Source organism: Heterodontus francisci, chromosome 22 (genome assembly GCF_036365525.1).
Source record: "Heterodontus francisci isolate sHetFra1 chromosome 22, sHetFra1.hap1, whole genome shotgun sequence".
NCBI classification, from domain to species: domain Eukaryota; kingdom Metazoa; phylum Chordata; class Chondrichthyes; order Heterodontiformes; family Heterodontidae; genus Heterodontus; species Heterodontus francisci.
The window spans coordinates 49,697,658-49,725,057 of record NC_090392.1 but is presented as its reverse complement, the minus strand read 5'-3'; the positions used below and the strand labels follow the sequence as shown (position 1 = coordinate 49,725,057).

The window sequence follows — 27,400 nt, the reverse complement described above, 5'->3', positions numbered from 1 at the left end:
GGATGTCAGGTCACAGTAAACAATGTATTGATATGCGCAGTATAACTGAAGCATGGTCAGGCTGCCCCATCTTATGATGCCCATAGCTGTATTCAATGTGGGAATCACAATATATTAAAGGGAAAATAAAATTAATACAGCTACAAAGACCTTTCCATTAGAAATTCTACAACAAAAAAGGGAATAAATAAAAGAAGCTCTGGCCATCATTTTCCAATCCTCTTGGCCACAGGCGTGATGTCGGATGACTGCTAACATTGCACCATTGTTTAAAAAGTGAGGAAGGGATGACTCGAGTAATTACAGACTAGTCAGACTAACCTCGTTGGTGGTCAAATTATTGGAAAAATTGAGAGATAGTATAAATGGTCATTGAGAGAGCCACTGATTAATCAAGGACAGTCAGCATGGATTTATTAAGGAAAGGTCATGTCTGATTGACCTGATTGACTTTTTTGAGTAAGTAACAAGGACAGTCGACGAGGGTAGCGCATTTGATACATAGATTTAAGCAAAACTTTTAACAAGCTCCCACATGGCAGACTGGTCTGAAAATTAAAAGCCCATGGCATCCAAGGAAAAGCAGCAAGTTGATCTAAAATCAGCTCAGTGGCAGGTAACAATGGGTAACGGTCGATGGGTGTTTCTGTGACTGGAAGGCTGTTTCCAGTGGGGTCCAGCAGGATTCAGGATTTGCTGTTTGTGGTATATATCAATGATTTTGATATAGGGATGTAGGGAGCATGATTAAGAAGTTTGCAGGTGATATGAAAATTGCCTGCGTGGTTGATAGTGAAGAAAGCTGTAGACTGCAGGAGGATATCAATGGACTGGTCAGATAGACAGAAAAATGGCAAATGGAATTCAGTCTGGAGAAGCGCGAGGTAATGCATTTGGGGAACACAAACAAGGCAAGGGAATACACAATAGGATTCTGAGAAGTGTAGAGGAACAGATTCCTGAAGGTAGCAGGACAAGTAGATAAGGTGGTCTAGAAGGCATGCAGGATACTTTCCTTTATTGGCCTAGGCCTAGAGTATAACAGCAAGGAGGTTATGCTAGAACTGTATAAAATACTAGTAGACTGTAACTAAAATGCTGCATTACTTTGCTGGTTACATTACAGGAAGGATGCAACTGCACTACAGAGAGTACAAAAGAGATTTACAAGGATGTTTCCAGGAATGCAGAATTTTAGCTATGAGGAAAGATTGGATAAATTAAATTATGAGGGGCTTAAATAGAGAGGATAGGAAGGACCTATTTCCCTTAGCAGAGAGGTCAATAACCAGGGGGCATAGATTTAAAGTCATTAACAGAAAGATTAGAGGGGAGTTGAGGATTTTTTCACCCAGAGGGTGGTGGGGGTCTGGAACTCATTGCCCGAATGGATGGTCAAGGAAAATACCCTCATTGCATTTATAAAACACTTCGATATGCACTTGAGGTGCCGTAACGTACAGGGCTACTCATGAAGAGCTGGAAGGTGGGATTAGTCTGGATAACGTTTTCTCAGCCAGCATGGACATGATGGGCCAAATGGCCTCCTTTCTATGTTTCTATAACCCCAAGCCTCAACTGCAGGAAACTACTAAGGTTGAATTATGTGTTAGGGGAGGGGGCGAGGTAGTAATAGATGATTGCTAGCTTCACTTTTACACAACGGAAGATTCTGGGAAGAAGGAAAGATTTAGAGAGGCAAGGAGCTCCACACAGTTCAGGTCTTTGGAGGCAACGAATTGCAGTAGGAGACGCAGTGATGACCCTTGGACCAAGAGTGGCAATTTAGGGAGAAGGGAAAGAGTAGGATGCTGTATTACATTACAGTTGTAACAAACAGCAACACTATCAGGCATTTGAAGCACCAGCGATAGAGATGGAATGCCCCCCGAATTTAGCACTGCATTAATTTCTGCAGAGCCTGTAAATCCCATTGCCTTTGCATTGCAAACTGCACAATCAAAACGAATGTACATTAAACCAAAAATCATACAAATTGAATTGCATGTCTATGATCTTTAAGTGCCTCATGACACCGAAATACTTGAAGAGGCAAGCACAGTAGATCAATCTCCCTTTTCCCAAGGTTTTTTGAAAAGCTGGTGTTAACTTCATTTAATAACTGTTTTTTCCTCGAAGTTTAACAAAACAACTTACAGAAACCAGGATATGTCAGTGTGAATTTTGTCACAGATAATTCTGTTTGGTCCTATTTAGAAGGATATATACTTAAATTATTCAGATCAATTTAAAAAAATGAGGAAACCATACACTCAAGAGGGGTTAATTCATAATATAATGCCTGTTGCTGTTAAACTGAGCTTGCAAGATGCTGCATGTGGCATGCTTCACTCTCAGAAGCCTGCTTGGAACTCAGTCTGATTCTGAGTCTCTGTCCCCCTCAGAGAGGCTTTTAATGTGGTTCTTTCCCCCCTATTATTTCCTCCCGGTAAGTTTAATAATCTTGGTTTCACATGGTCTGATTGATAAAATGTCAGGAGACTGGAACAGTCCCTCTCTCTCTCTCCATTTCCCTTATTTTTTTCATTTCCTCCCCATTTCAAACAGACTGCCTGGCTCCAGCAGCATAACACACACTGGCATTCCCTACCCAGCTGCCTTCTTTAATACGATCAATGTCAGTAAGGATTAGCTGAGGCCAGACTGGAGTCAAAGTTAAAAAAACTTAATTGCAACTAAGAATATCTAATGGAACTGGAAACAGTTGGTTTGACACTGTCCTTTCACCTCCAGGATTGAGGTTCAAACACAGCCCAGACAGGGGGTATGGAAGTCTCAACTCACCGACGTCCAGAGGAACGGGGTGTGGGAATTCGAGTATAATCCCCAATAGATGGTGGCACGTGGCACTGAAACAGAGGTGGTCAGTGGAAACCAAGATGAGGCATTTCTGTGCATGCAGCAAAAACTCTGGTTGGACATATTCCAGGGTGTTTTACTTTATGACCTCCAACCACCTTGCCTCAACACTTCTGCCATTGATTACTCAACATATCTAACCTTGGGGCGCATCACCTTTCCACGTCAGTTGGAAAGCAAACAGAGTCATTACCCAATTGGATGATTTGTCACCGTTCATCAGTTATTTTTCCCATCTCCAATATATTTATAACTAGGAAATAAAAGCAGTTGAGCAAAATGAACAAAAAAAAACACATTTTCTTCCAACGCTATGATTTTTCTCACAGACTGCTAGCAATAGATTCTTTAATTCAACCTTTAAATCCTGGAGACTCCAGGACAATCCTGAAGGGTTGGCAGCCTTAACCTAAACCTGTGACATCCTCAAGTTTCTTTGGCCATTCAGAAAGGGGCCAGAAACAGGGGATTTGAACCTTCTGGCCAGCAAAGGGTGACTGGCTGCGGTGAGAAAGTTTCAGTTTGTGGGCTACATGTTTATTTCTTGTCCCGATTAGCAGTCAATTTCAGGGCTTCACTGTGTCGGCCCTGGCAGCAGGGCCCTATCCCTGCACCTTCCAAATGCTGCTGATGCAGCAAAATGGAGGAAGAGGAAAGGGATCAACTGGGAATGAACCATAGCACTTCTGCAGACTGGGGATGTGAAGTGTATCTGACAAGACTCAATACATGAACTCTAAAGTGAGGAAAGCTGATTCCACTTGTTACTTGTCAACAATCTAAATTATCTAAAAATATGTTGAGGATTATTGAGATATCAAAGTTAATAGATTCACATGGGAGTTAAGGTGATTGTGTAGAGCCCATGACTAAGGTAGTCACGCACGGAATGTGGAAGGAGTTTGGCTGATGGGCTAAATGGCCTTTTGCTGCTCCAAGTTTTCTTCTGTTCCTATATACCACACACAGAGTTCTCCTCTATGTTGCACTGGTACACATGGTTAAAGGGGACATGATTTAGGTTTAAAGAATAACATGGATGGGAATTATTTATCGTGGGGTAGTCTGTTATCACGAGTAGAAAGTTAACGAGCCTCAAACAAGGCTGAAGATTAGTAAACATAAAATTCCCAACGAGTAATAGATCCGTGGAATAGGATTACAGCAAAAGCAGTTAATTCTGTGTTGATTAACAGCTTTAAAAAGAAAGCCGGGATCAGGAAGATTTCAGAATAAATCACTTGGAACAGGTGATGTTGCAGCATTTGTCTTTTGAGGGCTGTGTTGATGCGAACCAAGGAGCAATGGCGCCATATATTTTAAATCCATATACCTACTAATTTGCATACATCAAATTACATATACTAGTGGGTTCTGGTATTCTAATTTTAGATTTATCTATAATGAGGCAACAACCCTTTCCAAACCTCCAGCCCACAACATTCAAATAGGACAAGGTAACAAGTAAGAACAGTAGAAGGGTTTTTTTTCCTTTTGCACTCCCAGCATAGAGGAATCCATGCTGATAGCACATGCTTGAAGATTAAATTCAGAGCAGATAGCTAACCAGTTTGTAGCCCACCTGACTTTCTATCTACTTCAGATGAAACATGAAAAGCAAAATACTACAGATACTGGAAATTTGAAATAAAAGCAAAGTGCTGGAAATACTCAGCAGGTCTGGCAGCATCTGTGGAGAGCGTAACAACAGTTAACATTTCAGGTCTGTGACCTTTCATCAAAACAAATGCTGCCAGACCTGCTGAGTATTTCCAGCACTTTCTGTTTTTATTACAGATGAAACATTGGCTGGGCTGCGTATTGGACACGTCATTCTCCACATGCAAAATTCCAATATGGCATCCCGGTGTATGAAGGGCAAAAGTGGAAGTTATCTTCAGAATTTCAAGTAAATGTAACTTGCCTGAACTCGGGCTGCATGTGGTCAACAGGCTGTAGCTTGGACTGCCTTAGCCTATGCCTCTAGCTGATCTCAGCTGGGTTAGTGGTGATGTTACAATTGGTCTTAGTACCTTGTTAACTAAACCTTGCTGTAAAATGTGCATTGACTTACAGAATTGGAATTGGCTCTTCATCTCCACTATCAAATAACGTGCCAGCATTTACCATCTAGGTCACACTTGAAGAATGGCTACTTGGGTAAGGTACCAGAGAGTGACTGAGTTCTCAGAAAAAGGAATTTCATAGGAACATGTCAATGTTTTAGTTACCCATGTAGGGTTTATTCACTGATGCTTTGCTCTGAGCCAAATTTTATAAGAAAGTGCATGGGAGAATTGACACTACAGCATTGTAGCCTTATCTCTGCCTTGTGTTCCCACTTGGCAAAACTCCGTACTGGGAGTGCAGGATTCCTAATTTTATCCTATGAACCATGTTGCTTTCATATAACTCCAAGTAGCCACTTACCTAGCTATACTGATGGACACCTGGGAACATCAACTGCATGCCTTCAACAGTGATGGGGAGGCAAAGTGAGCTGCCCCATCGGTTATCCGCAAAGAAATAAAACACAAGCAATCCTTGCAATTCAGAGAACTTGGCTATCAGTGTTGTAATTACAAAAGCAGACGAAAGCTACATCATGAGGACAAGGTGATAGGATATCGACATGAGAGATCGACAGGCTGGTCCAATTGGGATCAGCTGTTTTCAGTTTCTGCTGATACCACTTCAGTTTCCAGTCTGTGTATAACTTATGTAATGTTGCATGAAGTCCCATTTCCTGAAAGTGGAAGCTACAATTCCCAATACAAAGTCATTGTGAGATACTCTCGTTCATGGCAATTTTCATTGACCAGCTCAAGATCTAGATTACAAAATGTTAAGGAGCCCTTAGGGTAAATTAGTGCTTTCCTTGCTCTGCCTCGGTTTAAAAAAATGATTAAAATCTATTTTCTTCTCCTAGCTCAGCACTATACTCCAGGGAAAGCATGTGGTCTGTTCACAGGCCAACAGTGGTCTGTCACCAGCTGCGTGGAGGTATGTGACAGAGGACCTGGGTATTTGATCCACACTCTAATGTATGCTCTCTCCAGGTAAGAGGTCTGGTTGAGCCACTGATTACTATATGCTCCACCTCATTGGAGGTATGTGTTTTATGCATCAAAGATGAGAAAAGGACATCAGGCCCACGTACAAGAAACCAATGTGGCGTGACTCCATTGCGCCACTACTGGAATTGATGTTCATAAGAAAATGATTCCTATTGAACTTACATTTTTCATTCAACAAGTTTCAACCATTATCCTTCAATATTTGGCTGAACCCTTTCAAAATTAAAGGTCATCAAACAGTCACGAAGATATTCTTGTTTCCTTCCGTCGAGACTTCCCTTCACATGTTTGGAAAACTACACAGAAATTCACTGGCACTCAGATACCAAGCCTCCAAGATACCAGTCTAATAATCTGTAACCGTAGAAATAGAGGAAGCCAACTCCTTCACGCAACTTGGCCTACCTCCTGTCTTAAAAAGAGAAACCCCTTCTGTTGAACCAAAAGAGGCCCCTACTTTCAGAACATCTTAACTCACTGAAGCCCCTTGATATCCTCTCCTTTGTTCCCCGCTTCAAAACAATTTAACGTTAATGTGCAAACAAAAAAAGTCCAGTATTTACTGGGCAAATATAAACACAACATATTTGTATGGCATTCTTCTATCTGCTATTTTAGCTATTACGGTAACACAGTTAAAATAATCAGATTATAGCCTGCATTAAAATAGCAGACTAAAGATTATATATGACTGCAATATCACCAACTGTAATTCCCAGTGTGTGATTTGAATTCATTTTGTGGTTGCTAATATCCCATTATGTAATATCCAGAGTGCCATTTATGAAAGATGGTCTACAATAGAATTGGAAAATTCTAATTGGAAAATGAGCCCGAGACCCTGCTGTTCTCTTGGACAAGTCCATTTAAGACAAAGATGAGGAGAAATTGTTTCTCTCAGGAGGTCATGAGTCTTTGGAACACTCTTCCTCAAAAGGCAGTGGCAGCAGAGTCTTTAAATATTTTTAAGGCAGAAGTAGATAGATTCTTGATAAGCAAGGGGATGAAAGGTTAATCGGGGCCAGGCGGGAATGTGGAGTCGAGGTTCGAATCAGATCAGCAGTGATCTTATTGAATGGCGAAGCAGGCTCGAGGGGCCGAGTGGCCTACTCCTGCTCCTATGTTCGTATGTGACCCATACTATAGGAACAAAAAACCCTCCTCCCTAAAGAACAGGCTTGAGAGGGGGTGCTTCATTTATGTCTTAGGATCAGAAGGCTCTGCCAACAAATTAGTTTGGGTTTCGCTAGAAGGTTCCCCACACCTGCTGTTTGAAGAGCGGACAGTTCCATTGGTGTCCAGTTCAGCATAAGTAACAGCAACATGGTGGTAGGGGCACTGCAGACCTGCCCACATGTATGAGCCACCTGGATGCCTTTAATCAAATCCATCATTCTAGACAATCTTCTTCTTCTTTGGCCTCCTTGTCTCAAGAGACAATGGGTAAGTGCCTGGAGGTGGTCTGTGAAGCAGCGCCTGGCGTGGCTATAAAGGCCAATTCTAGAGTGACAGACTCTTCCACAGGTGCTGCAGAGAAAATTGGTTGTCGGGGATTTACACAGTTGGCTCTCCCCTTGCGCTTCTGTCTTTTTTCCTGCCAACAGCTAAGTCTCTTCGACTCGCCAATATAGACAATATATTTGAATAAAACTACCTGATCAAGTGATTCTCAAACTTTGAAGTTAGGCTGCACCAAAAACTGAAGTGGTAAATCTGCAAAATGTGACTCTTCCCTCCTCCAATTCCCATTTTCCACTCTTTTCCTTCACTTTGGATTTATTTTTCTCTCTCTCGTACTTCACTTTTGATTTCTGCCCCTTCACTTGTTTCTCATTCTCACTTTCTCTTTCCACTGTTCCTTTGTCATTATTCATTTCTTCCTGCCTCCTGTAATTCTGTCTTTCACTTTGTGTTTCTTGCTCCTTTCCCCTACTTTCATTACCATGCTAATTCATGCCTTTCCTCCCCTCCCACATATTTCCCTCTTTTTGTACTGCCTCTGCAGCAGTTTTCTGTTTATAGTGTTGGTGCTACAATATGAAGGGGGAGCATCCTGGGAAGGAAGAGGTAATCAGGGAGCAGAGCCAAGAAGGGGCTGTTGAAATAAAAACTAGCATGCACATACAGAATGGCTTCAAGTTCATAACAATCACTGCACTGCAAATAGTAATTCATTGTGAAAAATGCTGATATGTTTTAAGAAAGTGATGAAATGTTGCACAAATGTTCTATTCACAACAAATTTGTGATGCCCCAATGTGTCAGAAATACACCTTCAGGGATAGGGATAAGTGACTGAGTGATCCTTCTGGATTGTTGAGACACGGAGATGTGGAGTTTCAAGGGTTAAACACTTGATAGTGGATCACAGAAACCAGACTCAAACCAATAAAACTGCTGAAAGAGATTAAGGTTCCCACACAACCAGCTGACAAAGCAGCACTTCCTGCCATAACCCTTTTCAATTCAAAATAAACTGTTTCACACCTCCAGGCTCAGTTGTCTATCCACAGCCTTTTGTTAAGTGACTGGCTGCTTTAACCACTACCCCTATGAGGGCATAGAGCGTCACCTCTTGTCTGCTTCTTTCCCATTCTGTTTCCTGTCACTTTGTTGTTATCCAAGAGATAAAGCAGTCAGACTTAAATCCTTGTTATTAGTATTTGTAGCAAGGTCTGATATTACTTTCAAGTCCCTGCCATTTCCCAATAAATGTCAATTACCCAACAAATTTCTTAATGAAAGCAAAATACATATCACACATGATGGGTCCCCCTTTTTATTTTTTGTTATTTTTTCTTGTTTCTTTTTAATTTGTTTATTTTATTTTAATTTGTTTATTTTGTTTCTACTGTGCCTACCCACTTTTTTTTTCACATTTGTGCTTTGGGCCAGGGCTGTTCATTTTTCCATCAATTAATACCCTCTGAGCACTAACGCTTTGTCTTTCACCACACCATTAACATACCGTTTGCCTTTGCTCCATGACCTTCTGGTCAGTTATTCTCTATGACCTTGTCCCATCAACACCTTCTCTTTTGTTATCTCTTGCCCCACCCTCGCTTTAGTTGCTTAAAACCTATTACATTTCTAATATTTGCCAGTTCTGATGAAGGGTCACTGACCTGAAACATTAACTCTGCTTCTCTCTCCACAGATGCTGAGTATTTCCAGCATTTCTTGTTTTTATTTCAAATTTCTTAATGAATTGTCTCGAGTTTCAAACTCAACAGCAGCTTAGTGTTAAGTCCCACTCCAACGGCTTGAGCACAAAAAAATCACGCTGACACTCCAGTGTAGTACTGAGGGAGTGCTGCACTGTCAGAAGCGCCGTCTTTCAGATGAAATGTTAAACCAGGGCCCCTTCTGCTTGCTCGGATGGATGTTAAAGATCCCATGGCACTATTACAAGGGAGTTATCCCCAGTGTCCTAGCCAATATTTATCCCTCAACCAATATCACAAAAAAGTATCTGATCATTATCACATCGCTGTTTTGCTGTGCGCATACTGGCCGCCACATTTCCTGCATTACAACAGTAACGACATTTCAAAGTACTTAATTGGCTATAAAGCACTTTGAGATGTCTGGTGGTCATGGAAGGTGCTATATAATTCCAAGTCTTTCTTTTCTTTAACATTGACCTATCAAGTACTGTGTGGGTTCCCAGGACATAGGACTCCAGCTTGCTCTATTAATACCTCATCGAAATTTGACATCTCCAGGATTATTTAACATATCGGTACCAATCATTTGGGAAGGTGGGATTACATTATAATGTTGGTCAATATAGTTTCCGTGTAATACTTTTAATTCATCATCTCAAATTACTCCCAGCACCGTCACCACCAGTGACAGGCTCCTACCCATCAACACTTCATGCCAGTGTTACACAGCTCTGAATGCCCTCTCAAGTCAAATGCCATTTTGGAAGGACAAAATATAACAGTCTGGAAAACACTGAGCAATGCCAATGCACAAACATTTACTGCACTCATATCAAAACCCCTTCATTATTTCAAGGGACCACCAAAAACTGCGGGAATTAAGGTTGCCATCTTCGGGTGGACATTCTACCTTGCCTCGGTGACTAGTTCCCCATTCGCTATAATGGGATTCTAGGCCCTTGCAGCGAGATGCATTTTGCTCCGGATTTCCACGTACAACTCTTGATTAACTAGAATTTTTGATTATCCGGCACCTCTCATGTCGGGCACATGCCGGATAACAAAGCTTTTACTGTATAATTTTATTTTTCTTCCAAATGTTCTCGTTGCCTCTCCTAAAGCTGTTGCTACTACCAGGTGAGAAAGGGGTCTAGGGGTTCCCTCTCAGCCTTTGCCTGGTTTGCCCTTAACAGGGTTTAATTTTTAAAACATCATGTTTTTAGCTCCCCCTCAGTGAATCCTTGTTCACTGCTCTCCAATTATTAGGCAAAGAAATCAACCAGACAGGTTTTCTTAGATTTAAACAAGAAAAGTGGAAGTTTATTAACCTTAAAACTCTAATTCGATTAAAATGACTACGAATACGATATGCGACCATACTAGCATGCATACGCGATAAACACACATGCAGATAGAGACAGAAAAGTAGAAAGAATAAAGGGGAAAAATTTGAAGCAATAGCTGAGGTTTATTTACTGTCCTTTGAGTTCGATTTAGAGTCTTTGATTGCATGTAAATCTTGCCGTTTCGTTGGGGTCCAGTGGACCCTTTCAAACTTGTTTCAATGTTGGAGTCTTCTCTCTTAAGGTTTAAGTGTCTGCAGTGGATCTGGAAATTCATGAGAGCGTGCCCTACGTAGGGTGAGAGGCTCTTTCTTCAAGTTCAGTTGCAGTCTGATCCAAACTGTTCTGTGAGCAGTTCAAAACCAAACCTGGGCCAGCAGGTTAGCCATGCGACTAGTTGTTTTTTAACAAACATTCCTTCATTTTTGTGGATTCCTTTCATCTTAGTAGATACCTGCGGTTGGGTGGGGTGGGAGGGGGGGCTGCAGGGTAGAGAAATGGAACGCTGGCTTGTTCCACATTCAATAGTCTGGTGATCAAAATCCATTTGGGTTAATTGGATCAGGCAACTGTCTCTTAGTATGCAAATCTTTCCAGCCACTGCTCATCTCCTTAAACAATTCATCTCTTCAGTCCAGCAACAGTTTAAAATAAATGTTCATATGACAAAATTAATATGCCTCATTCTTGGCAGGTGGGGTCTTCATGACACTGTTGACATCTTGCTAGTGATACTTGCTGTCTAAGCTGATGTGGATCAACTGGTTTTTGACTGTGGAAAGTTATCAAATAGACCCAATCCTATCCTAGCCTGATGGCCGCAAATGTGCACTTCCAGGAAGGGCCTTGGATAGTGATCAGGAAGGGGAACCTCAATCAGATAACCCCTTCCTAACCAAAAAACTACTCAAGCCAACCATAGTTTCCCCTACTGCAAGACTCAACCAAAACCAGTTAACTGACCACAGGCCAAGGATTGGGACTATGCTACTTGGTTAGACCCTGAACAGATAGCCTTTGTGAATGACTGGGAAAAAGCAGCAGAGCCAGATGGCAGAACAGCTCGAGTTTCTGTGTGGTAGGATGCGGGTTGTTAGCAGAAGTGGCTAGCTGGCATGTGAAATGTCTATATTTCACCTAATTTTTCTACTCCAAGCTACGAGTGCTTGTGGGCTTATATTTTACATATATTATATAAAAAATATATTAAGAGACAGAATCGTTGACAGTGCAATAAGCATGACCAGTGAACGATGCTTCCCACTGGCAGTCCAAACTCAAACAATTACACCATCTGTGTCCACGGTGCGTGTCCCTGGAAACAGCCCATAGAGCACTGAGTCCTGTGTTATGGAGCTGCTCGGGCTGAACCTTGGCAAATACCAATGCATCCCTTTCCAGACTTTCTTTGCAAAGGCACAGTCCAGAAGGAGGTGGGCGATGGGTCTCGTCCCCACTGCAGCCGCTTCGAGGGCAGTGCGTGGAGGCGGTGATACTCCAGGCATGCAGGAAGGATCTGACAGCGAGTACCTATCTCAGCACCAGCCAAAAAACATTCCCTGACGCCTACATCCCGAGGGGTTTTTACAAGGGTTCCAGCCTCTCTGTATACTACAGCAGGAAGACCTTACACAGTGGCCTTTCCCTATTCAGCCTTGTGACTTGGTGCTTTTTTGAAAGTTCTAGCAATGAGGCATTCTGCCAAACGAGTTTGACAGTCGGTTTGCGGAACTATCCAAAAGGATCCTCCATCTTTTTTTCCTGGAGGGTCTTGAGGACGTTGTAAACGGATGACTGCCTGATGGACATATGGTCAAGGGCGTTTTTCTGTACAAACTTTTCCGCAAGGGACAGGTGTATGGCACAGTCACACGGAATGGAGCGTTCTGCAGCAATGTGACCGGACCCATTCTTTGTAACACTGGGGACAGATCGAACCTCAGCATGCAGTGACACTTAGTGTTTGCGCACCAGGGATCTATGCACAACTTGATGCAGCCACACACAAAGGTGGCCATCAGGAGGAGAGCAACATTGGGCACATTTTTTCCCCCTTTATCTAGAGGTTTGAACATCGTGTCCCCATGGACATGGTCCATTTTTGATCTCCAGATAAAGTGGAAGATGGCTCGGGTGACCGCCATGGCATGGGAGTGGGGTACGGGCCAGTCTTGTGCCACGTACAGCAACACTGAGAGCACCTCGCACCTGATGACCAGGTTCTTACCCGCAATGGCGAGTGAGTGTCGCTTCCACATAACTAGTTTCTGTTTCATCATAGCTATACGTTCCTTACAGTTTTTGGAACACGTCCTGGCCTCTCCAAACCATACCCCCAGCACCTTCAGGTAGTCTGACTGGACGATGAAGGGGACAAAGGATCAGTCAGCCCAGTTCCCAAAGAACATGGCCTCACACTTGCCACAATTTACTTTGGCTCCCGGGACTAGTTCGAACTGGACGCAGATGCTCAGTCTGCGAACTGACAGTGGATCAGAGCAGAAGGCGACGACATTGTCCATGCACAGGGAGGCTTTGACGCAAGTGCCTCTGCTGCATGAGATTGTCATGCCTCTTATGCCTGCATCCTTCCTGATGGACTCAGCAATACGTTCGATACAGAAAACGAACAAGACAGATGAGAGAGGACAGCCCTGCCTGACTCCAGATTTGATCGGAAAACTTTCCGATTCCCATCCATTGATTGACACTGCGCTACTGATGTTTGTGTACAGCAGTTGGATCCAACTGCGGATTCTCTTCCCAAACTCCATTCTGGAGAGCACATCCATCATGTAGGTGAGTGATATTCTGTCCTTCTCCTGGTCCAAGCTGATGAGGCAGGTGTCCAACCCACTGTCCCACACAAAGGCGATCGTATCCCTGAGTAGCACAAAGCTACAAGAGATGTTCCTGCCTGGTACAGTCAGGTCCTATCGGGGTGAATCACCAACTCCAAAGCAGACTTGACCCGATTGGTGATCACCTTGGACAGAATTTTGTAATCCATGCTAAGCAGTGAAATGGGCTGCAAATTTCAGATTTCTTCCCTCTTCCCCTTCCGCTTGTAGATGAGGGTGCTGATGCCTTTCCTCATGGATTCTGGCATGCTGCCCGCCAGAAGCATACTCTTGTACACTTCCAGCAGGTCTGGAGTGATCCAGTCCCACAGAGTTGAATACAACTCGACACGTAAGCTGTTGCTTCCGAGTTCTACTCGTCTTGAAGGACCTGAAGGCCTTTGTCAGCTCGTCCAGAGTTAGCTGTTTGTCCAGACTCTCCTGCAACCCAAGACCTCTGTGATAGAGGACAGGAAGGAGTGGGAGGCCATGCTGTCTGTGGGCTTCACATCGAACAGCCCACCATAAAAGGATTTGCAGATCCTTAGTATGTCAGGCTGCAAAGATGTTACCGAGCTGTCCTCTTCTTTCGGGCTGCTGATCACAGAGCTCTGTGTACCTTTTGGAAGAAATGCGAGCACGTTTCACCTGCTCCACAGAATGGACTGGAAGATGATCTCTGAGGCCTCCGTGGCAAAGAGTGAGGCCTGCTGGCTCCTCACCTCTTGGAATTCCTTCTTAATCTTGACCCCCCATCGAATGCAAAAGGAGCAGATTCTTCATGCTTTTCTGGAGTCGGGACATTCCCTCTGTCGCTCTCTCCTTCTGAACACCTTTGAGGATGAAGAACCTCTCGACGCTCACCTTGATCACTTCCCACTAATGTGTCAGGGACTCAAAGAGAGGTTTCATGGTTTGCAACTTTTGTAATCACTTTTTAGTTCCTCAATGTTCTCTGGGGTTAGCAGTGTAACATTCAGCTTCCATGTCTCCCTGCCAGCCCTCTGGTCATCCTGTAAGTGACAGTCAGCCATTAGGAGGCAGTGGTCAAAGAACACCAGCTTGGCGTTGGTGGATCTGACCCTGAATGCTCGGAACACAAACAAGAAGTCAATCCTGGAATGGACGGACCCGTCTGGTCTCAACCAGGTGCATCTATACTGCCCTCCATCTGCAAGGTTGCTGAAGACATTGTGCAGTTTGGCGTCTTTTACCGTTTCCATGAGGAGTCTGGATGCTGTGTCCATTTGGCTGTCGACCCTGCTGGATTGTCCACCCGCATCGAAGATGCAGTTGAAGTCACTGCCTGGAATGACTGGCCTAGAGGTTGTTAGCAGCAATGGGAGTTGCTGGAGGACGGTCAGCAGCTCGCCGTTTTGAACAGGAACATACTTTGATAAACCGGAGCGGAGCATTTTTGTATATTACATCTGCTACGAGGAGGTGACCGCCCACCACCTCCTCAACTTCAGAGATGGTAAAGGTGCCTCCCTGCAGAATACCTAGGCCAGAGGAACAGGAATCATTTCCCCCTGACCAGATTGATGGCCCGTGGGACCACCATCGCAATCATTGCCTGTAGGTGCTGAGCTGCGGTATTCCACACACCTGCAGAAACAGCAGATTGGCTTTGACCTTGGCAAGGTATCCCAAGGTCGAAGTACATCGTGTTGTGGAGTTAAAGCTATGTATGTTAATGGAGGCAATCTTTTAAAACTGTATGTTGCTCCCACTCCAGCTGTCTGTGCTAGTCCCAGCCCTTGGGTATGGTCCTGCATACCCAAAGTGTCCACAAACTGTTGCACTGTTGTTGGGATCAGAAAACTGTTCTGGGCTCTGACGGGAGGTTTGATCGGGGTGACATGGGGTGGGTGGGGGTGGCTGGTGGTGTAAGAAGTGAAGTTTGTATTGTCCTCCACTGGTCCTGCCTTTCCCCTCTGTTTCTCACTGAGGACATTGCTGCTCCCAGCTTCCCAGAGCTGGGATGCTTCACTGCTGCCAGCTTCCCGAGTGGCATACTACCAACAATGTATATTAACAATTCAGGTTGGGTGCTTGCATTATTTGCATTGCTTTTACAGCCACTGGTAATACCAGACTATTGAAATGCGGTTTTAATATTACCAACTCAGTGTGCCCTACCCTGTGATAGCAGCACCTAGCATATAAACTGCCATAGAGGGTTGGCAACTCTGGTTGGACATATTCCTAGAGGTTTCAGTACAAGACCTCCCACCTCCTCACCCAAACAGCCTTTTTCCCCCTCACCATCTCCAATATTTTCATAAATAATAAATCAAAGAAAATGGAAAAAAACACAACCTTTTGCTGCCCCTATGAGTTATTTCAAGGGTGCTAGAAGCAGTGCTCGGAGATTCATTTCTAATTCCTGGAAAGGCCAGGACAATCCTAGAGGGTTGGCAAGCCTAATGACAGAAAGGCCATGGAATCAGAAAATTTTACTTAGGATTAGGCCAGGGATGGGGGATTTTAGTTTGCTCTATGACGGTTTATATGCTAGGTGCTACTATCACAGGATAGGGCACGCTGAGTTGGTAATATTAGGTTAGAAAAGCTGAGATTGTTCTTCCAGGAGCAAAGGAAATTGAGGAGAGATTTGATAGAGGTGCACACGATTATGACAAAAATTTGGCAGATGGAGTATAATGTGGGGAAGTGTAAACTTATCCACTTTGGCATGAAGAATAGAAAAGCTGTATACTATTTAAATGGAGAGAGATTGCAAAACTTGGTGGTACAGAGGGATCTCGGTGTTCTGGTACATGAATCACAAAAGGTTAGTATGCAGGTACAGCAAGTGATTAGGGAGGCAAATGGAATGTAGGCATTTATTGCAAGGGGATTCAAGTATAAAAGTAGAGAAGTTTTACTGCAGCTGTAAAGGATCTCAGTGAGACCACATCTGGAGTACTGTGTACAGTTTTGATCTCCTTATTTGAAAAAGGATATAATTGCATTAGAAGCAGTTCAAAGAAGGTTCACAGGACTAATTCCAGGGATGAAGGGCTTATTTTATGAAGAAAGGTTGAACAGGTTGGGCCTATACCCATTGGAATTTAGAAATGAGAGGTGATCTTATTGAAACATAAAAGATCCTGAGGGGACTTGATAGAGTGGATACCAGGGATGTGGGGGAGACTAGAACTAGGGGACACAGTTTAAAGATAAGAGGTCTCCCTTTTAAGACAGTAATGAAGAGAATTTTTCTTTCCCTCAAAGGGTCATTAGTCTGTGGAATTCTCTTCCCCAGAAAGCAGTGGAGGCTGAGTCATTGAATTTACATAGTGACTCCTAATAACACAGCAGTCCACTGACGTCATCAGAGCACTCCAGGCTGCGCATATGCGCAAGCGGTCACCTACGCTCTGAGCTGCTGCACACGCGCAGCCTACAGCTTGCCTTGCCAGGACTAACTGGCGCATGCGCAGGAAAATGTTAATTGGCGCATGCGCAGGAAAATGCTCTCGCTCCAGGCCGCGCTTCTCCTTGATCCCCGTTCCTTGCTTTGCCCCCCCTCCCCCCACCTTACAGCCGCTCGCTCCCTGCTTCCCCCCCCCCCACCCCCCATCCCTCCAGGCGTAGCTCTAGGCCGTGGGCCACTTCCCTCCTCTCAGCCACTTGCGCTGCCCAAAGAAGCAAAGTGAGCCATGAGGGGTGACGGGGCAATGTAGGAGCAATTGGCTGAGAGGAGGGAAGCGCGCTGGAGGGATTGAGAGGGGTGGGGGTGTGTAAGTGAGCGGCTGGAGAGCAGGATGGCACTGAAACCTCACAGAATTACGGAGGGTGTACAGCACTGTCAGAGTTGCTGTCCTTCTGATGAGACTTTAAACAGCGCAATGATTAGATTAGATTAGATTAGAGATACAGCACTGAAACAGGCCCTTCGGCCCACCGAGTCTGTGCCGACTATCAACCACCCATTTATACTAATCCTACACTAATCCCATATTCTTACCAAACATCCCCACCTGTCCCTATATTTCCCTACCACCTACCTATACTAGTGACAATTTATAATGGCCAATTTACCTATTAACCTGCAAGTCTTTTGGCTTGTGGGAGGAAACCGGAGCACCCGGAGAAAACCCACGCAGACACAGGGAGAACTTGCAAACTCCACACAGGCAGTACCCAGAATCGAACCCGGGTCCCTGGAGCTGTGAGGCTGCAGTGCTAACCACTGCGCCACTGTGCCGCCCCATAATGTTCTCCGAGGATCAAACATGTCCATTGTGTGCTGCCATGGGCTGAAGTTGTTTTGCTGTGATAAATTGAGCAACGCCATCTTTAGTCCTGGCAGCTGCCTGAACATCGCAGACAGTGATGTTTCAGTGGAACAGGCTGCGTTTGTGCATGTGCTAGTGCTGCGTCACCTAGTAGTTGCGTTGTCAGAAAAAGCAGCCTTGAATTTATTCAAGGTTGAGTTAGATAGATTTTTGTTAGACAAAGGAGTCAAAGGTTATGGGGGGCAGACAGGAAAGTGGAGTTGAGGCCACATTCAGGTCATGACTCATCTGGTTGTGGCCTCAACTCCACTTTCCTGTCTGCCCCCTATAACCCTTATCGAATGGTGGAGCATGCTTGAAGGGCCAAATGGCCTACTCTTGTTCCCAAGTCCTATTAGTTAGACAAAGAAAATTTGCTCCCATTAACTGATGGTACAAGGACTAGGAGGATTTACAATTTTGGCCAAGAGAAGCAGGGGGAATGGGAGGAAGAACTTTTTTTTATGCAGCGAGAGGTAATGACGTTGAAATCGCTGCCCACAAAGATGGTGGAAGTGGACAGAATTAATGATTTCGAAAGGAAATTGGAAGAGCACTTGAAAGAAATAAACGTGCAGGGCTCCAGGGATTGAGCAGGGAAGCGGAACTGTCTGGATTGCTCCATGGAGAGCTGGCATGGACTCAATGGGCCGCATTGCCTCCTTCTATACGTAAATAACTCCATGACATAGATACATTAACAACACTGCCATAACTACGGGCATCCCATAATGCACTGAGATATTTGCATAGGCTACTGCTGTTCCTCGGGACTCTCAATGAAAAGCAATCAAATCAGTATCAATTTGTGTCAAACTTGAGGTGCTTGTGTTGTGTAGACTTGCATGACTGAACTTAACCAGCCAGTACCAATTTTGTTCCAGACTTTGTCCCAGTATGCAGCAAGTGGGCCTATAATCAGGTGGACCCTAGAATGAGGGAACACCTCTTGTTCCAGTCATTCAGTGAATCAAACCAAGTTCCTAATGCAGGAAAGGGCTTAATTGATGAGTGAATGTTTTCAAAATAGTGGCTGTTACAGCCAGCACCTTGTTAAATTGCTTTTCCCACCTCTGATCCTGGGAAAAGTGATTGTTCTGGACTTTGAAAATAATTCTTGAGGTAAACTTTGCCCTTTATAAAAGGTGAGGCTCTGAGAATTGCTACGTTTTTTTGTTTGTGGGATGTGGGCGGCACTGGCTAGGCCAGCATTTATTGCCCATCCCTAATTTCCCTTGAAAAGGTGGTGTTGAGCCACCTTCTTGAACTGCTGCAGCTCTAGGGATATAGGTACACCCACAGTGCTGTTAGGAAGACAGTTCCAGGATTTTGACCCAACAACAGTGAAGGAACAGCGATAATAGTTCCAGGACACGATGATGTTTGGCTTGGAGGGGAACTTGCAGGTGGTGACGTTCCCATGCATCCGCTGCCCTTGTCCTTCTAGGTGTTCGAGGTCGTGGGTTTGAAAGGTACTGTCAAAGCAGCCTTGATAAGTAGCTGCAGTGAATCTTGTAGATGGTGCACACTGCTGCCACTATGCGTCATTGGTGAAGGGAGTGAATGTTGAAGGTGGTGCCAATCAAGCAACTGCTTTGTCCTGGATGGTGCCGAGCTTCTGGAGCTTGTTGTTGGAACTGCACCCATCCAGGCAAGAGGACAGTATTCCATCACACTCCTGACTTATGCCTTGCAGATGGTGGACAAGCATTGGGACGACAGGAGGCAAGTTACTCTCCGTAGAATTCCTAGCCTCTGACCTGCTCTTGTAACCACAGCATTTATGTGACTGGTCCAGTTCAGTTTCTGGTCAATAGTAACCTCCAGGATATTGATACTGGGGATTCAGCGATGGTAATGCCATTGAACATCCAGAGGAGATTGTTGGATTCTCTCTTGTTGGAGACAGTCATTGCCTGGCACTAGTGTGGCATGAATGTTACTTGCCACATATCAGCCCAAGCCTGGATATTGTCCAGGTCTTGCTGCATCTGGACACAGTATCTGAACGGTCGCGAATGGTGAACATTGTGCAATCATCAGCGAACATCCCCACTTCTGACCTTATGATGGAGGGAAGGTCAGTGATGCAGCAGTTGAAGATGGTTGGGCCTAGGACACTACCCTGAGGAACTCAGGCAGTGATGTCCTGGGATTGAGATGATTGACCTCCAACAACCACAGCTATCTTCCATTATGCTAGGTATGACTCCAACCAGCGGAGAGTTTTCCCCAAGTCCCACTGATCCCAGTTTTGCTAGGCCTCTTTGATGCCATACTCGGTCAAATGCTGCCTTGACGTCAAGGGCAGTCACTCTCACTTCACCTCTGGAATTCAGCTCCCCAATTAGGAAATGAAGCGACTCAGACTGTGTATATAACCAATCCCATTGCAACTTAACACATTGTGAATAACCCCAAGTCCCCAAACTATTTCAGTCATACATGGTCACCTACTCCAAGCAGTTACCCCTTGCAGTTCCCACTTATTTTAGTTAGTGCTGCACGAAGGTCCAGCCAGTATCACATGCAGAAATTGGAGCAGTGGATTGTTCCACTGGTATAGACTTTTGCCACTTGGATCTGGGTTCAAATCCAGCTCAGTGTATTGAAAATAAGATCTCTTCTGTCTGTTGGCGACATACAACATTACTTTAGGTAGGCTCAATCAACTAGTAGGCATGGACACAATGGAGCCCTTCAAATTCTCCAACCATTAACTGAAATGAAGAAAAGTCAGGCTGCCTGTTAGATCAGATCACCATCAGATTTTCCTGCATTTACTGCAACCAAGCAGTTCAATATGCCCAGAAACAAGATCTGCCCCATCTTCTCCAGACCACGAGTATAGTGCAAAGCCGATTGTGCGTGCCTCACTCATTTCTCTCTACGATTGTGATACAGCTATCAATACAACTGAGAGATCCTGGGCAGTCCCTCTTCCCAAGCTCTAGTACGTTCCTTGATCACACACCCAACAGTTTAACATTCCAAATGGAGGAGCCTATAAGCCTAAAGGGAAACTTGGCTTGGCAGAATTCAGAGATCCCAGTGTGTCTGGTGAAATTGAAAGTGTGCAGTCTCCAAAGCAGATGGGAAGAATCACCATAACAGGGAGGTACACCCTACCAGTTGGCAACTCCACCTCCACCCCATCCCACAACAACTTGATTGCTGCCCGATGAGTCCACTCACTGTAATTTATTTGTCTCCTACCCAAAACAGCTGCTCCCTCACAACAAAAACTCCAAAATGGACCTGCAGCACGTTTGTGTGTGATTGTACTACCTCTTCACTGATTGTTTTCCACACTTTGACACTTTGCATTCCCACATTTGAGATTAGAGGCTCCATTACCCTAGCCTAAATGCAAACACATAACATCCAGTGCAAACAAACAGCACAAATAATCTCAGTAGCAACAAGCTCTGCAACAGGATCATAGTACATGGCTCTGTTCCGGAGATTACTCACACAGAGCATTACCAGGCCTTCAGAAGGAGGGAGGTAGAGAGATTAGATTATCCCCACAGAGATAAAGACAAAACTAATGCACAAGACATGCCAAGCTTCTCATGCACCTTCAGCAGAGAATCTCAATATGGCACTGGCATTCTAGTTGTACCTGCCATGCCAGGCATAATTTCCTATCCAAGAGGCACCTAACCTGCACCTAGGGCTCCTAATGTCCCCTTCTAACCAAAAGGTACCGGAAGTGCCATCTGATACATTGGTCAAAATCAGAAACAACCATTGAGGAATCATGGACATGGGCAGGACTCCACTTAAATCATGCAGCTCCGATAACACCATTTTCCAGGAGAAAGGGTGGTGGTGTGTGTGCATCCGCATCTGAATGGGAGAGTGGGGATGGGGAAGAGATAAGAACTAAACTTTCTGAGTGATAAGTTTGAAGTGAACAGTGATTGTTAAACGATAGAAAACATTGCAAATGATAGAATTAAAGTCTAGCATCTCCTGAGCCAAAAGACCCCAAAATGAGAGAATTTTCAGCCTCCACTCCAAAATAAGTATCTTATAAATAAAGAATTCCCCAGGTTGGGCTTGAAACTGGGTGCAGTGGGATAGCACTCTGCACTTTCATTAGAAAGCTGGGTATGAATCTGACCCAGACTGATGAACTGAAAGTCTCATTTATCTGTGTCAGCTGCAAGAGTCCTAAATGAAGTGATTCAGGGCAGACACCTAGTATAGAATGCCCCTAATGTGATATTAGACAGGGCACAAGAATGACTATATGGGAAATTGTAAGTGTCATGCTGGTGCAGTAAAAGGAATACTTGATGGTGACACTGTATGCCCAAGAGGCAAGTGTTTCATTTTCCAGCACTATCATTCCTCAACTTGGTCAGGTCAAAAACAGATTTATTAAATTGATACTAAAAATAAATTTAAAAGAAGTTGCTCCCACAGTGATGCTCTTGTTAAGAAACTTCCATCGCACAGTGACTGAGAGATATCCTCAATAAAGCAATTTCTCTGTTTTAATTGTGGGAGTTTAAAAATTATCTCCTTCAACTAATCCCTTCATGAAAAGAAACATTACATAATTTTTGACTTCCTTTGGGAAAGCTGTGAATTCTAGAATGTTCCACGTGACTCCTTAAACTGGCACAGGAGACCTACTATTTTACTCTAAGATCAGACCTATCTTCCAGGGAAGATTTGTAACTTTAATACTTTGAAATCCTATCTGTTTTTACATTGGGCTAAGTGCTATATGAGTGTTGCCAGCTCCCAACATGCAGTGCTCACACAGCTAATGGGAAACTCAAAGTGAACCTGCTGGATTTCCAAGGCCAGCTACCAGGTAAATTTTATTTGTTCTTAGGATATGGGTGGTTTCTGGAAAGGCAAGCACTTATTACCCATCAGTGTGGCTATTCTGTAAAAGTTTAATACAAATGAATAACTCGCTAGGTCAATTTAGAGGGCTAAGAACCAACTATTCTGGCGTGGGATTAAACTTGACGGCACATTTTTTTCCCTGAAGAATGTTAGTGAACCAGTTGGGCTTTTAGTGACAATCCAACAGTTTCATGGCCACTTTTATTGAACCCAATTTCTTTTTTCAAAATTTTATTTTAACCTAAATTCAAATTCTCAAACTGTCATAGTGGAATTTGAACTGCCGTTCTCTGGATTACTTGCCTAGTAACATAAACACCACTATCAGATTCCTAAAAGTCCAGTACAAAACAAGGCTTCCCTTCCACCAGTCGTAGTAAACCTGGAATACTTACATTGGTGCTGCCAGTTGCACAAAATCCACACATCAGGAGCTGCTGAATTTAGCCCCATACAGTCCCAGCTGTCAGTCATCAACTAACCTTCCCACCCCAACCCTCATCTCTCCCTATGTAACTTTTGCTTCCAATCTCCTCTTAGTTCAACTGACGAGACTCCTTTCTCCCAGCCGCACACTTCCTTACCTCCATAACTGTCAACAAATGTTCATCAAAAGAATTTCAAAGTTGGTGATGAAATGTATCAGTTTGATGTAATGTACATCCACCAATGTGTGAAAATGCACAGATCCTAGACAGGCCTGGCTGGTGAATGGCAGCTGAGGATGTGCACCAACACTAATATGTTCAAAACAAAAAGATATATACTTTTTAATAGATTCTCCCCCCCCCCCACTAAAATTTTACATGTTTTTGTTTTAAAAATTCCAGTAGCACTGCCTTTTCACAGCTTCCCTACACTAGCCAGGTGCGTTGTCTCAGAGCTATGCCAGCTTGGGCAGTGGCAGCTGTGAATACCTGTCCTCTTCTGGCTAAACACATTACCCCACTTATCGCATTGCACATGATAATCTAACATGAATAGCCTGGCACAGAAGTGGAGGCTGGTGGGATGGGCGGCGGGAATGCCCCACTGTAGGTAACTAAAGGCCTCATAAACCTACAGGCCCTGTAACTACCCAATCAAACATCTCTTGTCCAGTTTGGCTCAAGCAGTATATCAAACTCAATCTGACACCTATGTACTCATCTGGGATATGGATACTGTGACTGAGTGGGGCCTAACAGAAGAAACACAGGGCACCATTGAGCAGAACAGTTGTTCCTCTAAAGGATCAATCTCACCTCCTTATCACATTAATTTCTCAGGAAGCTAATGTGACAATGTCAACCCTTTGAACTGATTTTGCTTCCTTTGTGTTGCTAATGCAGTGGCACTTCAGAGGAAATAACACACCTAGAGCTACCACATTTTAATGGTGTATTCACAGCTGCCAGCGTTCGCCAGAGCTGGCGGGCATCCATAAAGATAGGGCTAAAATGTGGTGAGTCGAAGAGACTTAGTAGTTGGCAGGAAAAAAGACAGAGGCGCAAGGGGAGAGCCAACTGTGCAACAGCCCCGACAAACAAATGCAGCACCTGTGGAAGAGACTGTCACTCTAGAATTGGCCTTTATAGCCACTCCAGGCGCTGCTTCACAAACCACTGACCACCTCCAGGCGCGTATCCATTGTCTCTCGAGATAAGGAGGCCCAAAAGAAAAGAAAGATCTCAAATTGTTTCCACTACTACTTCAGCCTGGTCTCATACAATTCAAAATGCTCCTTCCAGGCACAGCCCGCATTTGGCAGAATAGAATCTTTATTCCACAATTCATGTTGGCACAATAGGAGTGATTCTGCAACAAGCAATTCTGTAATTTCCACCAAAACCACTTCCCACTGGAAATGCTGGATTTCAGAATCACCCCTTGCACGAACATGTCAGACAACCGATTGTCGCACTTTGCTCAAATTCAAGTGACAAAACTACCTTTTGTTTTAATGAATACAAAAAAGGTAACAAAAGTTTGACTGCCAGAGCTGCCAAAGTAACCAGTCCAGAAACTGAGCGTGCCAAAAACTGCTCCTTTAAGGAACAGACTCTATTTCCACCTTCCCTTTCACTGTAAGGCCTTGTGGACTTCTCAAATACTCTTTAATGTTACTCAATATTTGAAAAGTCATCTCATGTAAGAGAAGACGAAAAATATGCATACATTTGAAAGGAGGCAAAGGAACAGTGTGCACAAAACAGTATTAAGCCTGTCTGTGGGAGAGCGCGATATTTGCCAGAGTCTCAAAGAATCAGTCTGGGAGGTTTTTGATAAAACTTACAAACAAAAAAAACTTGATGTCTTAAACAAAAATAACAAAGACATTTATCCGCATCTCCATAACCAGAATAACAATGTCATTAACAAAATGATACCAGGTATTTGGTGAAATACAAAATAAGCAATTTTTCCAAACTTTTACATCTGTCAAAATGATCAACTTTAGGGTAATCATAATGCTCAGTACAGAGTCCCATATCTGACTTTGTACTGAGCATTATGAGTCCCATATCTGACTTAAAAACACCGGGAGCTTTTTTTGAGAGTAAGAAGGTGTATTAAAACCAAGTTCAAGCATCACAGTCTAAATCTGTGCAAAATACTAATACATTCACCTGCAGGCAAGCTGCTGTGCATGGCATTACCAGGCTGGGGCATTTTGCAGGAGACGATGTATGCTATCCTAACCACAGGGGCCAAAGGAGAAACAGATGCACAAAAAAGGAACAAGGCACTTAACATCCCATTTCAAAAAATGAGAAATTTTGCACCTGCAAATTTCAGATAAATAAAAAAAAAATTTCCTGGGATTAATGAAGACACTGACTAAACAGCTTTCTAAAAACAATCCTAGCATTCTCCCTGCTCCAGTAAAGCACTGCTGCAAGAACACTAGGATGGAAAAAAAATACGATTGTTTAGTTGTCCCTCAACACAAACATAACAGAAGAAAAGCATCCACAGCTTCTGCTCAGCCCCGGCTGCAGAACTGGGACTCTGCTCCTGAAAGCTTTTTATTAGAGAGGCTAAAGATTGAGTGCTTTTATCAGACTGTAACCTAATCCCATGATGACTCCTTCTAACCATTCCTCAAATGCTCAGAGCTTGGGTTGCACCTCCTACTCCCACAGGCTGCTGACAAGGCTTGGCATGCCATCCAGCTAACTTCTGTCAACAGTACCCATATACCCTGACCAGGACTCCTGATCGATTCCTCAGTTCTCTGCCTTTGTCTATCTTTTTACTTGCTCACACTTTTTCCCTATCTCTCTTTCTGTCATTCTGTCTCTTCTTTCTCTTTGTCTCCTCCATGTCAGTCTCAGCGTCCTTAGCACCACCTTCTCCAGCTCTGCCTTGCTCTGTCCCTCTCTGTTTCACACTGTCACACTCCCCTTTGTCTTTTATATCTCTAACCCTCTGCCTCCCTCCCTTCCTATCCCCAATATCACATTTGCCTGGTTCCATGTGTCATTTCCATCCGAGTGTTCTGCCTGCTTGTATCTCTCTCCTTTTTAATTTCCCTTTCTGTCGCTCATCACATCTCTCTCCTGTTCGTGTTTATCCCTTTCAGTTTTCCTATTTCTCAATCCCTTTGTCTCCCTGCTTTTCTGTTACTATCTTCCCCGTTTATATGCATCTCCTTTTCTCCACCTCGATCCCTTTCTGTCCCTCCCCTTGTCTTTCTGTGTTGCTCTCACACACACACACATACTGTAAAACACTCCAGTCTGAAACAGCCTGCTCTGTGGTTTAAGTTCTACAGTCTTGTACGCTTGCCAGTCATCCCTCCTCTCCCTCTGGAGTTCGGAGCTGGCTTTGTTGTTCGTCAGCCAGAGCCTCCCGAGTAGATGAATTCCAAAAAAAAAGCCCGGACTCCATTGAATGTGGAACAGAGTTCCAGAAGTGGTGGAGGAGGAGTACATTTATTAAAAAGCCCCGGACAACGGTGACGGGGGGGGGGGGGGGGCGGTCGGGTGAAGAAAATATATATTTTGATTAAATGTTGAGCTCCTTCCCGAGTTGTGGCCTAGGAGCTGGATCTGAAGCCAGGCGAGGATGAGCGAGAGGAGGCGCTCCCCCCTCCCCGAACCCTCCCTTACCTCTCACCACAGCTGCTGCCCACACCATCCGCCGCGTAACTGGACATCCCGGAGACACCAACTGCGGGCCGCCCGCTCCATGGAATCACCAGAGTGGTCGGCGGCTGCCGATCGACCTCCCTCCTCCTCAACAAGGCAAGCGCCGTGCGGCCGTTCCCATGGAGCTGGCGGTGAGGGGGCCGGACCCGGGCCGGTAAAGGGGAGGCACCACCAATGCTCGCGCTCCCAGTCTGCGCCGCCTCTGGCTGCGCGCACCGCCCACAGCCGCGCGAGCCCAACCGCCGCCCCGCCCCCGAGACCCGACCAACTCGACCGAGAACACGAGGGGGAAACACCACGAACAAAACAAAGAACTACAAGCCAATCATCATTCTCAGCCCTTCTTCTCCCATCTTCAATGACAACTCTGATTTGTAGCATCTTTTTCAATTCATTTTATCCGTCGTGTTGATTTTTCATATAAACAAGGATTAATGTTCTTCTTTTTCCCCCCTCTCTCCTCCAGGGCCTGCTGTGTCCCTTCCCGGGGGAGGGGGGGGGGGGTCACTGTGGCTGACCTCTGACCTGTCATTTAGCACTTGACAACCAGCAACAAATGTCTGACAGGCTTGGGAACCTGCTTGTACTGCCCGCTGCCACATCGGCCGCCATCTCTCAGGCTCCCCAGGGGAAGTTGCGCCTCATTTTAAAATTAATAATTCATAGGAAGCATTGCAGAGGTGCGGCTTTTTAAAATTTCTCCTTCTTTGGCTGGGGCCTTCGTGTCTCCTTCCTCTGGGACGCACCGTGGGGCTTCTTTCTCTCGCATAGATTTTCAAACTTGGCGGGGCACAAAAGAGGATCC

At 44.5% G+C, this 27,400-nt stretch overlaps 1 protein-coding gene across 3 annotated transcripts in view; it reads right to left on the bottom strand.

Annotated features, from left to right (window-relative positions):
* Positions 1-27,400, bottom strand: part of cdon (cell adhesion associated, oncogene regulated) — a 176,471-nt gene that overhangs the window by 95,836 nt on the left and 53,235 nt on the right. For 2 of the 3 annotated variants that reach the window (XM_068053813.1, XM_068053814.1), the window contains exon 1: positions 26,557-26,794. The exons of the other annotated variant lie outside the window; for it this stretch is intronic. In XM_068053813.1, coding sequence (XP_067909914.1) covers positions 26,557-26,584 — 28 coding nt within the window. In that variant the 5' untranslated portion in view covers positions 26,585-26,794. Of the gene's footprint in view, positions 1-26,556; positions 26,795-27,400 lie in introns of those variants that run through there. 3 annotated transcript variants of the gene reach the window in all.